This window comes from Agelaius tricolor, unplaced genomic scaffold, assembly GCF_023055355.1.
Source record: "Agelaius tricolor isolate 1412-34295 unplaced genomic scaffold, bAgeTri1.0.p SCAF_17, whole genome shotgun sequence".
In the NCBI taxonomy this organism is placed as follows: domain Eukaryota; kingdom Metazoa; phylum Chordata; class Aves; order Passeriformes; family Icteridae; genus Agelaius; species Agelaius tricolor.
In genome coordinates, this window is record NW_027269277.1 from 16,938,136 (window position 1) to 16,955,238 (window position 17,103).

Here is a 17,103-nt window from a genome sequence, read left to right on the forward strand (position 1 = left end):
CCCAAATCCTTTCTTAACCCCAAACCTTCAGCTGACAGAGGGAGGAGAATTATTGGGCATCATGACAAGTTTTATTTAATTTAGCATAAAGTGGTGGACAACAGTTTTGTTTTGCTTGTTTGCAGGGCGTGGGCCTTTTTCTAGACCGTGCTTTATTTATTTCTCCTGCCATTGTCAGTTAAGTACTGTGCAAGCAGCAAGAACAATCGGGTGGGGGCTGATTATTATAATTATTTCTACTATTAGTAATTAAAACAAATACATCAGCAAGACAATTCATGTCATTTTTCAGCATGTGCTCGCTCTTTCAGCTGTGCCAGATGTCCTCACAGCAATTTCCATGCCAGCATCTCAGTAAAGTACCAGCATTCCCAGCAAAAAAAAAAAAAAGGTTCTGCTGGGATTTTAGTCTGCAAGGAAATCAGAGAAGCCTGCAACATGACGTATCCATAAAAATGGTCTAGGTGAGATTGTTGTTGTTGCTGCAGGCACATTATTTATTAATTCCTGTCTTTAACAGGTTTATCCTTTATTTTCTTCATTTTATTCAGATTCCCCTCCTTTCTTCAGTAATTAGGCAACAATTACTGCAGCAAAATTACACTTCCTTTGCCAAATCTACTGAAATTGTGCATAGTCATAATAAGATTTAAGTTGCAGGATCATGCAGGGAAACTCCTTGGTCCAGAACTAAAAGCTCTCCCAGTGCCAGACCTAAGTGAGAGTCTTGGTGACAGCAGAGCTCAGCACAGTGTCTGCCCCAGTTAACTCCCACCTTTCCTGCAGGGCCAACCACCTCACCTGGCACTTGCAAATGGATAAATAAAAGCTCTGTCAGTGCAGTGACAGGCAGGGGACAGGGGAAGCAGCTTCAGAAGCAGAAAGAGAGCGTGTCTTACGTGGAGAAGGCATTGTTCTGTTTCTCACATCGGATCCCCTTGCAGTTGTTGGGTTCCTCCGAGGCACTGGTCTCATAATAAAAATAAAGCTGGTTCAGTCCATTGGCAAAAGCCAGAAGCACCAGGCAGTAGATAAAAAGGAATTTGAGGATGTCTAGCAGCATGCGTCCCAGAGAAATCTGCAGGGGTCCCAGGTGTGAGTTGGCTGTAAACAGGGAGATGAGGCGCAGGGAACTGAGGATGTTGGATATTGCAAAGAGAGCTTCTGCAATCAGGGTCGGGTGCCACATCTCCCACTCCTCCCGCGGGCGAGAGCCGTTGTACTGGCAGGAAGGAAGGAAGAACAAGGGCATAAAAGTGAGATGAGGTGTAATGACTCTGAGCAAACTCCACTCCAAGGTCACACCCACTGATCCAACCCTTCACAGGTAAATCCTAACCAGGTACTTTTTGTGGCACAAAAAGGGCTTTTAATTATCATTGCAAGGAGCCCCCAACGCTGGGAATAATGTGCTCTGACTCCATGATTCAGAAGGCTGAACAATGGCTTTATTAAAACTATACTATATTACACTGATACTATATTAAAACTATACTAAAAAGCTATAAAATGATTAAAACTATATTAAAACTATACTAAAGAGATACTATACTATACTATACATACTAAAGACTATACATACTAGACTATACATACTAAAGACTATACATACTACACATACTAAAGACTATACATACATACCATGATTCAGAAGGCTGAACAATGGCTTTATTAAAACTATACCATATTACACTGATACTGTATTAAAACTATACTAAAAAACTATAAAATGATTAAAACTATATTAAAACTATACTAAAGAGATACTATACTATACTATACATACTAAAGACTATACATACTAGACTATACATACTAAAGACTATACATACTACACATACTAAAGACTATACATACATACCATGATTCAGAAGGCTGAACAATGGCTTTATTAAAACTATACCATATTACACTGATACTGTATTAAAACTATACTAAAAAACTATAAAATGATAAAAACTATATTAAAACTATACTAAAGAGATACGATACTATACTATACTATACTATACTATACTATACTATACTATACTATACTATACTATACATACTAAAGAAAAGCCTGTGACTGTCTGAGCCAGCCAGGACACAGCTTTGAGTGACTGGCTAATCACTCAAAACCACTTTCACCCATGTCCAATTAACAAATCCCTTCAGGTAAACAATCTCCAAAACACATTCCACACGTGCAAACACAGGAGCAGTGAATAGAGATAAGAATTGTTTTCTCTTTTTCTCTGAGGTTGTCACTGCCTTCCCCAGGAAAAATCCTCTGTAAAGAGAGCTGAGGCCACATTTAAGCCCTTACACCCCAGCTGCTGTCAGGCTCATAGTCAGGATTCAGGACTGAAGCTGACTTGATGAGGGCAGAGATGAAGGTTTAATGATGCTTTTTTATTAATTATGCCTACTACATTATGACACTCTGATGGTGAGAGATGTAGGACCAGGTTTTTTTTAGAGGCTTTGGCTGTTCTTAGCCTAAACTGAAAACTTAGGATTTTTTAAAATTTGTTTTACTTTTGAGTTCACAGTCTGTGAGTTCCTTATGTCCATGGCTTCATACACAACCTCCTTCTCTTTCAACATTTAAAGGGGTTCAGATTTTAGCAGGTTCCAGATGTAAATTTCCAATTACTTTTGTTCTTCTCCCTCCTAAATATGTCTGCACATTATAAACACTGCATGTTCCAGAAACAATGGGAGGCAGGGAGAAGGAAGGGAAGGAGAAAAGCAGTGAACTATTGGATGCTCTCCCTCCCATGTAATCTCAAAGAAAAGAGCAGGCAGCCCAGAACCAAAAGGCTTTTTTCGTATTAATTTTCTTATTAGTTAATTTGTCATGGCAATTTTAGGAGAGTTGCTAAAGCAGAGATCTTAATTACAGCTGAAACTGGGTACAGTTGAGTGCATCAATTACAACATTAACTGGGTTTGTAATGTAGCTGTAAAAGCAGGAGCATTTTCTGAGCAAAGTGCAGCCAGATGCGAGCAGGTACCACAAAAGATTGGTTCTGTAAAATGTAACTGCTCTGGTTCTGTGAAATGTAAAATGTAACTGCTCTGGCTTAACGACAGTGGCACAGAGAATGGAGTCAGAGACATTTAACATCAAGGAATAATTGTCCTTTTAACATTTGTCTCCGCTCATTTAGCATGCATAAAAAGGCAGAACTGCACTCAGGATAACACAGCTAAAACCATAACCAGCATGTCTGGGCCTCCTAAAATAATTCTGTACCTCTGAAAAGGAAATGGTACCAACATCACACTGACAGGACGAGATTGCAGAGACTTTCTATTTAGTTCCAATACACAAACTCCAGTGTATTCAAGGGCTCCCAGTTTTTTCAAGGGCTCAGCAAAAAGCAGGTTGATATTTCAAACTATCCCTCTGTATGAAGGAGATGAGACATGATACAAAGGCATTTCAGCATGACCTCGGATTGCTTCTGACATTTCCAAACTGTTCTTTATTACATGAACATCATGGCCTGAGCCTGTTAACTTGATTTGAAGATGGGTCTTCAAATGCCTACAAACAGGCAGAGAGGTGAACTTTTTGTGGATATCCAGCAGTGGGGGTGGGTGGGTGGGATTGGGAAGCAGATTTGCTTCTGGACAGCAGATTTGCACAGTTATTCCCAATTCTCTTCTGCAGGCTGGCTGGACACAGCAGCCCAGGGCTCTCTGCTAAGGTTTAGCACAGATTGCACATAAAGGTATGGGGAAATACCTTCTTTAAAGGTATTAATATTTTAAAATGTATTCAATATTTTAAAGCATTGCTTTAAAAAGAGGTGTGGGACACTCTTCTGTGCAATATTTAAAGCAATAAATAAATAAAGCAATATTTAGGTCATTAAGGTAATATTTTGGTCCTTTATGAACTGATGGTGTCTCCTCGCTTTGCAAAAAGAATCTTTAGAGCAGCCTGGCATCACAGGTAACAGAAAAACTGCAGATTTCAGAGTTATCTAATGAAGCTGGGTATCTGGGAAGGCTGGAGTAGTTTGGTTTGGTGTCTGTTCAAAAGATGAAACGCAGCAGAGATGTACACAGAATAGTACAAATAAATTACACCATGCTGCCACATTTACCCTTCCTCATTACACGATAATTCAATGCAGCAAATGGAAACTGATTAAGAAAGTATTTCTACCCTATAATTAGCCTGAAGATTCCATTGGTATCAGACAATATTAGAGCCAGGTCTTGGAACCAGTCAAATCAAGGAATAAAAAAATGTCTTCACGTAAAAACAAGGATGGAAAGCATTTAGTGTCAGTATGCAATTTATTTTTTTCTGCTATTTGGCAGAAAGTTAAATGTCCATGTAATCCTTTGAAGTTCTAAGAAGTGTTAGAATATGGTATATTGGCATATATCCCAGCCTCTTCCAGCTCAGGGCTGTTCTATAAATAACAAATCATGTTGCAAAATGTTTTGAAGCCATTATCAACGTTATAAACCCTCACACTGCAGAGCACACTGCAGCCCCTGAGTGACACAGGCCAGAGGGAACTTCTGGGACCACGTGTTTCCCACAGAAGATTTTCTGCACCTCTCAGAATTGCCTGACATGGCCCTCATCAGGGCAGGGGCTGACCTGAGATGGGCCAGGTGTAACCCACGAGGGTTTGATCTGGGCTCAAATAGATCTGCTCCTGCCAAACCTCCTTTGTGTGCTGGCCCGTGGGGTTTGGGGGTTGACCTCCACGTTTCTGTGGCTCTTACAGGGAGCACAAACAGAGCTGCACAACCCCTGGATGCACAGCTCCTCTAGTAATTCATGTGAGCAAGAACCAAATTTCAAGTTTTGTCAGTGTATTTTACCATTTCCAGCTTTTTTTTTTTTTTTTTTTTTTTTGTATTGCTTGTGCTTTAAAGCCCAACCTTTCAAGTCTGTAATTTCCTCCCTGGTTCTGAATGTTGGGAGAATAAAAGACATAATCTGTTCCTGCTTTGATGCTGTTACAGAGCTGCCTCTTCAGGGAGCAGCAACCAGCTTAAAAGCTTTTCCCTTTGGAAATCTGACTCACCAGGGCTGCAGCCTTCAGGATTTAACAAAGGCCCCATGGCAGGGCTGTTTGCACTCTGGAGTCAATGGGCTTGGGGAAATTTTCTCCTCTCTCCCCCTGTGCCTGCTGGGCAGGACTAAACAAGGCTGCTCTGGGGAAGGGCTTGTCCTGGTTATTGGGAGCTGGGCTGCCAGAGGTGGAGACCTTGCAGAGCTGGGAAGAGCAGGAGTGGCCAGGGAGCAGATCCCAGTTACTGATTTACACCTGAGTAATTCCACTGACTGCAGTGAAGCTGCTGCTGATTCATACCAGGGGAAGAAGTAGGCCAAGCACGAAGCTCCAGCTGAAGCCAACCAGAGCTGTTGCATAAGGAATTTTACTTTTGTGTCTTGTCTTTGAAAAAGGGAGACAGAAGGAAAGTGCTTCAGGCCATCCCCTGGCTTCAAACCCTGTGCATATGCTAATTTGGAGCATCAGAAGTTTATAAATGTGGAAGGTGCTTTTGAGGATGAGCTCTGATGTGGGCTCTCACCACAAATAGAACATGACAGGGAAGAACCTACAGGGTGTTAAAGCCCCAGCTTGCTCCTTTGTCATTTCTCTGCCCACAGGTTACATATTGAAGAGTGACTTGACCCCTTTATATCAGATTATCAGAGAGAAGCCTCCTAATAACAGTCTTGCTCTTCTTAGTAGATCTGTCACAAGCTTTTGATCACTTATCTCCCAATCTGTAGGATCATACAGATTATAAAACTTGGCTCTAGAAGTTTTCAGGTAACCCTGTTCTTGTTTTCCTTCTACCATTTTATTTAAAAGCCATGTTTTCACTATGCATTGCTGAAGGAGGTGCCAGCACAGAAAACAACTGGCAACTGAGTAGCTACAAAAGGCACAGAAAGTGGAGAAATTTCTCCCCAGTGCCCAAACAATCTATTTAACTTTTAATCAAAGAGTCGGAATGAGCAGGATGTTCGTTCTCCAAACAAAATAGCTTTCCAGGTGAATTTTCAAAATTGGACTGCTTGAAAAGCTGCTATTTTCTTTGCTTTGTGATTTTGATTTGAATAGTTCGTACCCTGTGTACCACAGCTCTCACCAGCACATTACAAATTCCCTCTCCCAAGTTACTGTACCTTGACATAGGCAACAATTTTAAGGGAGATAGTTGCAAGATAGAGGGAGTTCATTGCAAAATCCATCAGATTCCACCAGTCATGCACGTACTCATTGAATCCACCATCCCACATTTCCTTGATTTCTCCCCAGATGAAACCTGTAGAAAGAAAGGGAGTTCATTACCATGACAGGGCATTATTTGCCATTAAAACCCTGTGTATATACACATGATGTAACAGCAGACAATTTGAAATTAACAGCTTGGAAAAAATGCCTCATCCCTCCTGCCTTCCACAAAGTACAATGCTGCTGATTATGAGACATTTTACAAGTCTGTGGGGAATGCAGTCTGGAGAGAGCTGAAAAAGACCTTGGTTTCCTACCCAGGGCTCCAGATATGCACATGAGGAGACTGCCTGAAACACATGTTATTTATAACCAGGACGAGTGAATTGGCTCAGCTGAAATTTGCTCTACGTGAATAAACTCTTCAAGCAGCTGTATTTGGTATAGTTCCTAATAGATTGTCTGCTCTCACAGACACTGTGAGCAATTCATTGCTCTGTTGGACAGCACTGATTTTCCCTGACTTTCTCTAGCAGCACCAGAACCGGCTTCTGCACGCCAGCACAGCTCCTCCCTGACCTGGAAATATCCCCCCAAAGAAGGAAGGAATGGATCCATTCTCCGCTCAGCCCCTGCATTGATGCCTCCTGCTGTAGAAAAAGCCCACAGGGATTATTTGTGAGGAAAGGTGAGACTCAGCAGGAAGCAGGGCAGTGACTCACCTCGTGTCAGATATGGCTGTGGGGTTTGTGAGCTGCTTGTTCCCAAGGATACGGCCAGAGCCCATCGTGCCAACCCTGAAATGCCTTCTGGTGATCATTTTGGGCACCTGCTAATGCTCACTGTACCTCCCTGCAGCTGAAAGGGTCAAGGGCAGCTTCTGAAATTCATCACCAGACTGCTAAACCCACCTGACACAGTTCTGATTATAAGTGACTTCTATGTCCTTTCTTGCAGAACTGTTTAAGTATTTCTGAAAGCCTAAGTCCCATCAAAAGGCAAATGGCAGCTCCTTCATGCCCTGGATGCTTCTGAAAAATGGCTTTAGAGCCCCCGGTATTTTGAATTACCCACTTGACGTTATCCTTGAATGAGAAATAGAAATGTGTGAGGAGGACACCAAACAAACAAACAAAACAAAACAAAACAAAGTACACCTCCAGGTGCATTGCCAATGTAATTACCCCAAGTGCTGCCCCTGCCTAACCACAGGACAGTGCAGTGGTCACTGATGTGCTGCTTGCAACTCAGCTTTAAGGACCTGGATGTTCAATCTGAAGAGCAGCAAAGTTGCAATGAACTGCTGCCCGCCCCCAAATATCAATCTGAGCTGCTCAGCTGCCAGCCAGCAGGTCAGTGGCCACACCAGCATAATGTCAGGGCCAGCCAGGTAATCCCATTACAGCTGCCTCCACGTCTCTGCATGCACACAAACCCATAAAATAAAATAAATCAATGGAGAGGAGCCTGTTGAAGAACTCATACACTGTATTTATAGTGAGTTATCCTTGCTGGTTACTATAGCTACAGCAATGCTGTGTGTGCCTGCTCTCTCTGCTTCTGTAGTGGAAAATATTTTGTAAGTAATAACCTTTAATCTGGTGAAACTGTTCTAATTTCTCTATTTGATAAACAGTCATACAATATCTCTGTTTATCTGAAACAAAGGAACTCATGAACAGACAGCTGTAAAAAGGTTTTTTGAAGGGATTGTGCTTTCGAAAGGTTTTTTTAAATGGATTATCCTTCTTTCATCTGCAAATCAATTTTACTGAAATGCCTACCATTTCCCTCAATTTTAACCATGAACTTAAAGATAAAGTGAATATATGACCTAAGCTCAGAAAAGACATTTAACCCCCTGAGCTTACTCTGAAGTTTCTACCAACACCTGCATTTGAGTGCATAAATCAGCTTCATCAGATAATGGTGGAGCTGTGCAAGGAGCACAGTGCCCTGGGTCACCACCCAAAGTGATTTGTGAACATGTCTGCAGCTCTTACTTTCCTTCCTCGTTTTCCATCAGCAGTTTTGGGTTTGGCACAGGAACAGCTGGGTATGTTCAGCACAGATCCAGCCTGACCCAGAGCCACCACAGGAACAAGGAGCAGAGTCCTGGTGTCACCAGGACAGGGGAGCCAGAAAGGTGTGGGGAAGCAGGAGAGCCAGAAAGGTGTGGGGAAGCAGGAGAAAGGTGTGGAAACCTCTGCCCATGAGCAAAGTGCCTGGTGACACTCCCAGCTCCCAGGGATGGCACATGCTGGTGGCACACGAGGGACACGGGAGCTGGTCAGGATCCTGATGGAGCTCCCAGGCTTCCACTGCTGCTGTGCTGGAGCTCACTGGGGAAGGGTAAATAGTCCTCTCTCATCAAAAATACACCCATGTGGCTTCTCTGTTCTTCTCTCATCCCATCAGAGTGCCTCACCTGAGCACCCTCAGCACACAGACACCTCCTCCTCTGCCTGGCTGCCCAAGCCAGACTGGAATAAGAGCCTCACATGTAACTTCAGACAATCAACACTCCTCCTCCTCCTCCTCCACATCAGAGCACTTGATGCTGATGTGGCCAGTGATTATCAGCAGAGAGTGATCTTCCCTCTCCTGCATTCCAGCAGTTTATCTGGGAGGAATAAGCCAGGCTGGGGGCAGGTCAGGGAGCAGGGAGAGCAGAACCAGGCTCACTCTGGACAGAGCCAGCAGCAGCAGCAGCAGGGACACTGTGTGTGACCCAGGAGCTCTTCCCAACCTGCTCCTCTCCTCTCCCCCAGCCTGGGGAGGCAGGAGGGAGTGCACATGCATCTGCCATGGAGCACTGGGGTCATGGCCAAGGGCACATCAGGTGGCACAGAACAGCAGAGCAGCCCTGGGCCAGCAGGAGCTGCTGCTCCAGGAGGAGCTCAGCTGCTCTGTGCAGCTCCTGCAGCTGCCTGACACATCTGGGCAGATGCTGAGCCTGGGATGAGCCCCACACAGCTGCTGTAGGGGAGAGTCAGGCCCTGCTCGGCACTCCTGGTGTGGGATTTATGGGGTTTACCTAGAACCCAGGGAAGGATTGGGTGTGGGATTTATGGGGTTTACCTAGAACCCAGGGCAGGATTGGGTGTGGGATTTATGGGGTTTACCTAGAACCCAGGGAAGGACTGGGTGTGGGATTTATAGGATGTACCTAGAACCCAGGGCAGGACTGGGTGTGGGATTTATGGGATTTACTTAGAAGCCAGGGCAGGATTGGGTGTTGGATTTACAGGATCGGGTGTGGGGTGTACCTAGAACCCAGGGCAGGATTGGGTGTGGGAATTATGGAGTTTACCTAGAACCCAGGACAGGACTGGATGTGGGATTTATGGGGTTTACCTAGAACCCAGGGAAGGATTGGGTGTGGGATTTATGGAATCAGGCATGGGATGTACCAAGAACCGAGGGCAGGATTTGGTGTGAGATTTATGGGATGTACCTAGAACCCAGAGCAGGATTGGGTGTTGGATTTACAGGATCAGGTGTGGGATTTACCTAGAACCCAGGGCAGGATTAGCTGTGGGATTTACAGGATCAGGTGTGGGATTTACCTAGAACTCAGGGCAGGATTGGGTGTGAGATTTACAGGATCAGGTGTGGGATTTACCTACCTAGAACACAGGGCACGACTGGGTGTGGGATTTATGGGATGTACCTAGAACCCAGGGCAGGATCAGGTGTAAGATTTACAGGATTGTGTGTGGGATTTACAGGATCAGGTGTGGGATTTACCTACCCAGAACCCAGGGCAGGATCATCCACTCCACGATGGTGGGAGGTGGCCCCTGCATGTGGAGGTCTGTCCTGACGATGTGCTGCGACGCCAGCAGGAGCATGAACAGGAAGGTCAGGTAGGAGCCAGTGTGGCAGATAAACTTGATAAATGGCTTTTTAATGAACAGTCCCAGCCTGCTCTTGGGTGCAATCAGGTATGCCACGGACAGCACGGGGAACAGCAGTCCAATGGTGACACAGGTCAGGAGTTTCACTGCCCAGTGTTTCCTCCTCCAGCCTGGAAAGCCGTCGTACCACAGCGTTGCTAGCAGCTGCTGGCAGTTTGGCTGAGCAACAAACTGGGGAGGGAGAAACAAAGAATAATTATGAAATTATTACTGACTGGTACTCCACGTGCACTCCCCCCCACTTATGTGTTAGAGCCCCCTCAGATTACATGTGGGGCCAGCTATGGGCTGGAAAAGCATATTTTGGAGATGAAGGGAAAAAAGGAGGGAAGTTTCACTCTTCTTTTTCTATGTAGGATTTAAGATTCCTGTTGGGAAGGATGAAAGTTTGACAAGAAAGTCTCACAGATATGTGTGCTTAGCAGAAAGATTTTTGAGTGTAGAGTCTGAAGAAGGAATAGAGATGGAAGCAAGTTTTGATATGGAAGAAAAGAATTGCTGAGCCAGTCTGACTTGATAACAAGGAGGCAAAGGGTGTGTTAGTTAGAAGGGGTTTTAATGACTTAGAGCAAAGGATAAACCCACCCCAAACAAGAAGATGTTTTTACCAAGCAGAAAGACAGCACAGGCAAACAAGGCAGCAAATGTGGCAAGTAGAAAAAAGGTCTCAGAATTTTCCACTGCAAGAAAACTGAAAAACAACTTCTAGTTTAAACTGTAATGTACTGACTGTTAGTGATTGGAGAATAGTAACATGAATATGGTAATTACAGTAGTTATGATAGGCTATAGATAATAGTTAAGGTATAGATTGGTTCTGCTGTATTAAGATGCTCAGCAAAGAAAAGTATAAAATGCATTGTAACCAAAACCAAAGGGTGTCCAGGCCTGCCTGCAGCTGGAGCTGGCAGCTGTGGGCACAGCTCTGTCACCCACAACCCTGGATGCTGTAACTCTTGGATGGAATAAACTGCATTTTGGAGAGCCCCTGGAGTCCCACATCCCTCATTTTGGCTCTTACAGATTCCTTCTCATGGAAGAAATGTTTTTCTACTTGCAGCATCCTTCTGCAGATCAGCCACTCACCACACACACAGCCTCGTGCCAGAGCAGCACCAGGAGGATTACTACAAGCTGCTTCTCTCCCCATGTGTTGGAGCACGTTCCTTTTCACAATGTTTCAGGTTCAGACCGCCTGGAACAAGTCACTGTCAGCATCCTAAAGAAGTGACTCAGGGATGAGGCAGGAGGGAAAAGGTGCAAAGCTCTGAGAGTGTTGTGTGAGAGGGAGAACCAGAGTGTGTGTGTGGGCTGGGCTGGCATGAGACAGCCAACAGCAGCGTGAGGTGTGCCCAGGTGACACCTGGTGGGAAGCAGGAGAGCACATTGGGAACCCAGCCTGGCTGCTCAGCAAGGGACGGAGCAGCTGTAAAATGCAAGGGTTTAAGCAAAAACTAAAAGGAATCTAAGTGACATTTGACAGTTTACTTTCACTCAGTGAAAAACAGCATTGTGATGGTGATTTTGTGCATCTCACCCACGCCACACCACACAGGCTCAGGGTGCAACTCCTCCAGGCTGCTCTCTGTCACAGACATCTTTCATGAAAAATCCTTTCCTTAGGATCTTTCCTCCTGAGAAGCTGAGAGGCCTCAGGAACAAAATGTAACCAATGGTTATCTGCTGCTGTGGAATGCAACAGGTGCATCTGGGATTGGGCTCATGTGGTTGTTTCTAATTAATGGCCAATCACAGTCAGCTGGCTTGGACTCTGTCTGAGACACAAGCCTTTGTTATCATTCCTTCTATTCTATTCTTAGCCAGCCTTCTGATGAAATCCTTTCTTCTATTCTTTTAGTATAGTTTTAATATAATATATATCATAAAATAATAAATCAGCCTTCTGAACCATGGAGTCAGATCCTCATCTCTTCCCTCAACCTGAGACCCCTGTGAACACTCTGTCACAGCTCTCATCCCAAACAACCTCTGGGATTTCAAACCAAGCCATGGTATTTCTGCTCAGTGCCAGAAGGTTCATGTTCCTGGTTATACCTGGACAGCCCCATGGTTTTCAAGGCTTTCCAGATCCAGAAATAACCAGAGATGTCTGCAAGACCAAGACAACTCTGTTTTTCTTCAAAAATCTTTAGCCCACACCCAAATCTTTTAAGGACACCACAAAAACTGCCCAGTATTGGGAGGACTTTTAAGCACAGTTCTCAGAATGCTCTAAACAAGCAGAGCACTGGCATTGCTATGCTCAAAATGACTAAACCAAGGTCAAACAAAAGGACAAATTAGTTGCTTGTTCTGATGAAGTCATTCACTTCTGTAAGTATTTTTAGATTTTGGGAATATATTTTATATGTCTTAACAGGCTGTTTACATCAGAATCAGACCATTTTTGGACTGAGTAGCTCAAATCTATGGAATGACCCAAACTAGCAGAGAAAATAAGCTCTCCAAGGGAACTATCTGGCATTTATGAAGCTGCATTTTGATGTGTTATTACAACAATAAGCTTCTGATTACTTCTGCATTGGCACATAACTGAAGACACTCTGCTCCAGAGGGCTTGGGAAAATAATATCAGAAGAGTGTGTGATTTGGAATCAACCAGCACATGCAGCAGCTGAAAATGGGCCACAGCTCATAGGGTGATGGTCTCCAGAAAAAGCCAAGCACTACTGCTGCTTGCAGTGATGAGAAATTATTATTGTAAAGTTCCATATATGGGGAGAATGATCATGAAGTCACAGAATCCCAGAATGGTTTGGGTTGGGAGGGACCTTAAAGGTCATCTTATTTCCACCCCTCTCCATGGGCAGGGACAGCTCCCACCATGCCAGGCTGCCCCAAGCCCCAGTGTCCAGCCTGGCCTGGGACACTCGCAGGGATCCAGGGGCAGCCCCAGCTGCTCTGGGCAGGTAAGAGAAACAATTCCACAGAAACTGGAAAACCACCAAGCAGTGATTGGTGTTTGGCTGTGTTTTAACTCTGATTTCAGAAGGGTCAGCGCTTTGTGCTTAAAACCTGGAAGAAACAGAAAGTTGCACTGCTCAGTTTTCTCAAGAGCTGTTACTGGATGTGCTCTGCAGTGACTCACAGGGCAAGAGATGCTGCTGCTTCTCTGAGATGAGGCACAACTTTTTCCTTTTTTTTTTAATTTTTTTTTTGAGGGAGAAAATGTTATAAACACATTTTCTCTTTATCACATATGATAGAAGGCTCTGAGGGGAGAATAAAACTGTTTTTCCCTTGAGTCAAAGTCAAAGTCATTTGAGAAATCAAATGACTGTATGTTCCTCTGGTTGCTGTGCAACTTGCAAGCATCTTAAAAGTGCCTCTTCTCTGCCTAATAGCTCATTTCTAAAATCTGCTTTCTCAGTTGTATCTGATGTTAGTTCTTCAAATGGAGACAAATTCACACATCATGAAAGAGCAGCTTTAAAGAGCAGATTGGCAAAAGGGAATGGAAATGGAAAAAGCCATTAAATTTTCCAATCAAGCTGATCCCAACCTCAATGAAAATTGCCCAAGGGAAATTTAAGCACACCACACAAAGAGACTCCCTAATGTCATAAAGCACCAAATGCTGTGTTTATTAAAGGTAAGGCCAAGCACTTACCAAAGTTGACTTTTACTAACTTGTATTAGTCCAACTTATTAATCACAGATCTGAAATCAGTAAGCACTGATGCTTTTATCTCCAGTAGTGCAGTTGGCTGAAAAACAAAATTTCCCAGTGTGCAGAAACATTGGAATTCTGAACTTTAATAAAGGAAACCAAGCCACTGGTGTGCTGCCTACCAAAGAATTTATTGGTTTTTGGTGAGTTTGCTTCTAGGTGCTGTTAACTAAACTAAACCCCCAAATTCATTGACCAGACTAAACAGTTGAATGCTCAACTTATTAAAGATTGTCTAGGAGTCATAGTGCCAAATCAATTGACACCAAATACAAAAGTATATTCTTTTAGGTGTGAAGTACCCTGAAGCTCTGGCAATACTGTGGAACTTTTGTTATCCTCCGTAATTTCAAATTTCTCCATAAAGTTAAGGAAATTTCTACTTTGCAAATAGCAGAGCAGAGAACTGGAAAAACAACTTGACATCTTCAACACCACTTTTACCAAGGCTTTTCCCGAGCAAAAGTTAATTTTCCACGTAAGTAACCCCAAATGTGTTTTTTTCACATTTTTGCAAAGCCTTTTATGTGCCACAGCCCGAAATAGTGCCTGTGTATATCACAGCCTTTTATCATTTCTCATGAATGTACCGTGTATGACAGGATTTGGCATCAAATCAAAGTTTCTGCACAACAAAAAGCAGGAAAAAACCTGCATTTTGTCCCAGTTTTGTGGATGGGCCAGAGTCACAGGCAGATGCACTGCACCAGAAGCTCTGCTAAGAGAACACATGGCTATCAAACACTATTTCTCCAACACTTGACAAGTATTTTATGCAAGGACTGCTGCATTACAGGAGCCTCCGGTCTCTATCACCAACAGCAGCACAAGCATCACCCCACAGGCAGGATGGAGAATGTTCTGACAGCTGCACCACTGAAAAGGAATGTCACCAAGAGGTGGCATTTCTGCTCAGCTCAGTGCATGCAGGAACTGAACATCTGATGCTGTGCAGGGTTTGGCTGGGCTAGAGTTAATTTTCCTCACAGCAGCTGGGTTTGGTTTTGTGCTGATAACCCAGGGGTGTTTGAGCTCTCCCTGAGCAGGGATTGCACACAGCCAGGGCCTGTCCTGCTCCTCACCCTCACCATAACCTCTAAAATCCTCTAAATTACCTAAAAATAATCCTCTAAATAACCTCTAAAATCCTGCATCAGAATTCCATCAGAATTGATGGGTTTAACACCTTCAAGTTGGATTGGCTTCAATATTTAAATAAAAAGGAGGAGATGGGGGGGCACAGCCAGGACAGCTGATCCCAGCTGACCCCAGGGATACCCCAGACCTTATGGCATCACCCTCAGCACACAAAGCTGGGGAGAAGGAGAGGAAGGGGGAACATTCTGGGTTTGTCTCCCCACGTCAGTGTGACAGTGATGGAGCCCTGGGGATGGCTGAGCTCCTGCCTGCCCCTGGGACACAGTGAATGAATTCCTGCTTTTGCTCTGCCTGCACACATGGCTTTTGCTGCACCTGTTCAAGCTGTCTTTATCTCAGCCCACGGCTTTTCTCTGCTCTTCCAGTTCTCTCCCCCATCCCACAGCAGGAGTGGGCGAGTGGCTCCTGGGGCTGAGCTGCTGCTGCCTGGGGTTAAAGCACCACAGAAGGACCTGCCCAGGGTGGTCCCCACCTGCAGATGCATTTCTGGAGGAGCTAATCCCAAAAACAACCTCCTTGTCCATTACCTGTTGAGCAGAACCCGTCCCTAGCTGAAGATACAGTTCACAGGGAGGTAAGATGCACCTCAGAGTCCCTCCTTGTGAGCACAACACCCCTGTGATACCTGTGAGCAAGGTGCTCAGTCTCCTGGCTTTTGAAAATGGGGATAAATATCTTTTCCTTTCCAAGAAATGAGATCAGCAACTCCAGTCATAGTTGGGAAGCACTCTAGAGATTACTGCAGTACAAAGTCTTTTATATTCTCTTCTTCTTCTCTCAGCCTTGCCAGGGTCTTTGTGTAACATTTGGCTTGCAGGTGGATTGTGCTATTAGAGAATTTCATTTTCAATGTTCATCACGCTCATTGCCACCTAATCCTATACCAAGGGGGATATTTTTAAGGGGGAAAAAAGCAACTGCTGGATGGAGTGTCTTTTCCTTAATAACTAATCTTTACTGATATTTTTAAGTCACCTAAATTCCACTTCTCAGGAATTAAATGCTTTCTGCATGCTGTCAAACACAGAAATTATGTTCCACCCCCCCTCCCCTCATCTATGGGGAAATCCCTGATCTCTCGCAGTCATAAGTAATTTAGGATCAGACACAGATGGGTTGAGATGTGAATGCCTCAGGGAGCAACTGAAATAGCTCCCTGATAGACATCACAGGGGCTGAGCACAGCATCCCTCTGCCTTTATTCTGATTATTGTGGCTGCTGCCAGCAGCCTCTTGTTTGGAGTTTGCTGGAGTTCTTGTCGCTGATCTTGCTGCGGATGGCGAGGGCGAATCCTCTTCATAGATGAATAACCACTAATTTGGAACTGCAGAGCTCTGTCTTAATCAGCAGGACCCAGTTCTTGTATCAATTAGCTCCAGCAGCTCCCACAGAGGTCACCAGTGAGAGCCAAACACGGCCTGGGAGCCATGAAATCACCTTTGGTTCCTCCCAAAGGTCAGAGCTCCCCAACATCCCTGCAGCCCAGAGCATCTCAGACCTGCAGGGCTACTGGGTAACAGTTCCAGACTGCAGTGCAAGATGTGTTCCATTACCATCTCTATGGCAGATTATCTTTTGTCAAGTGGGCAGTTTGCCTTATCTCTCTCTCTGAGTGACCACAATCACTCCTCCCTGGGGAGGGGACATCTGCTGATAACAGCTATGGAATGTCCCTGCATGGCTGATAAGAGCTACAGCATCCCATTGGGAGATGTGAGCCCAGGGGGAGGAGCCAAGCATTCCTACCTGGATATAATCTGGAGATTCTGGAACACCAGCACAGCTTCTGCACTGGATTCCCCAGAGGAACAGCAGCTGCCTCTCCTTCCCCTGGATCTTCAGAGGCAGAATCCATCCTTCTCTACAGGATCCCTGCTCCAGCAGAGCCACCCTGACACTGCAGGAGGGCTGAGCCACAATTCCAATGGGACTGTGCCAGCACCCTGACCCACAGGGTGTCAGGCTGGGTTCTGACTCTGTCAGTGTTGTTCTAATTTACTGCATTGTTTATTTTATCCTTTTATTTTTTTCCTTCCCTAATAAAGAACTGTTATTTCCTGCTCCCATATTTTTGCCTGAGAGCCCCTTAATTTAAAATTTACAGCAATTCAGAGGGGTGGGGAGGGT

At 44.6% G+C, this 17,103-nt stretch overlaps 1 protein-coding gene across 3 annotated transcripts in view; it reads right to left on the minus strand.

Annotated features, from left to right (window-relative positions):
- TRPC5 (transient receptor potential cation channel subfamily C member 5) overlaps window positions 1–17,103 on the minus strand; it is a 110,990-nt gene that overhangs the window by 35,155 nt on the left and 58,732 nt on the right. For all 3 annotated transcript variants that reach the window (XR_011681593.1, XM_071442709.1, XM_071442708.1), the window contains 3 exons: window positions 9,961–10,297; window positions 6,158–6,297; window positions 900–1,222 (listed from right to left, as the gene is read on the minus strand). Coding sequence is in view for 2 of the 3 variants with exons in the window: in XM_071442709.1 (XP_071298810.1) it covers window positions 900–1,222; window positions 6,158–6,297; window positions 9,961–10,297 (800 nt within the window). In the remaining variant the exon portion in view is untranslated. The remainder of the gene's footprint in view (window positions 1–899; window positions 1,223–6,157; window positions 6,298–9,960; window positions 10,298–17,103) is intronic.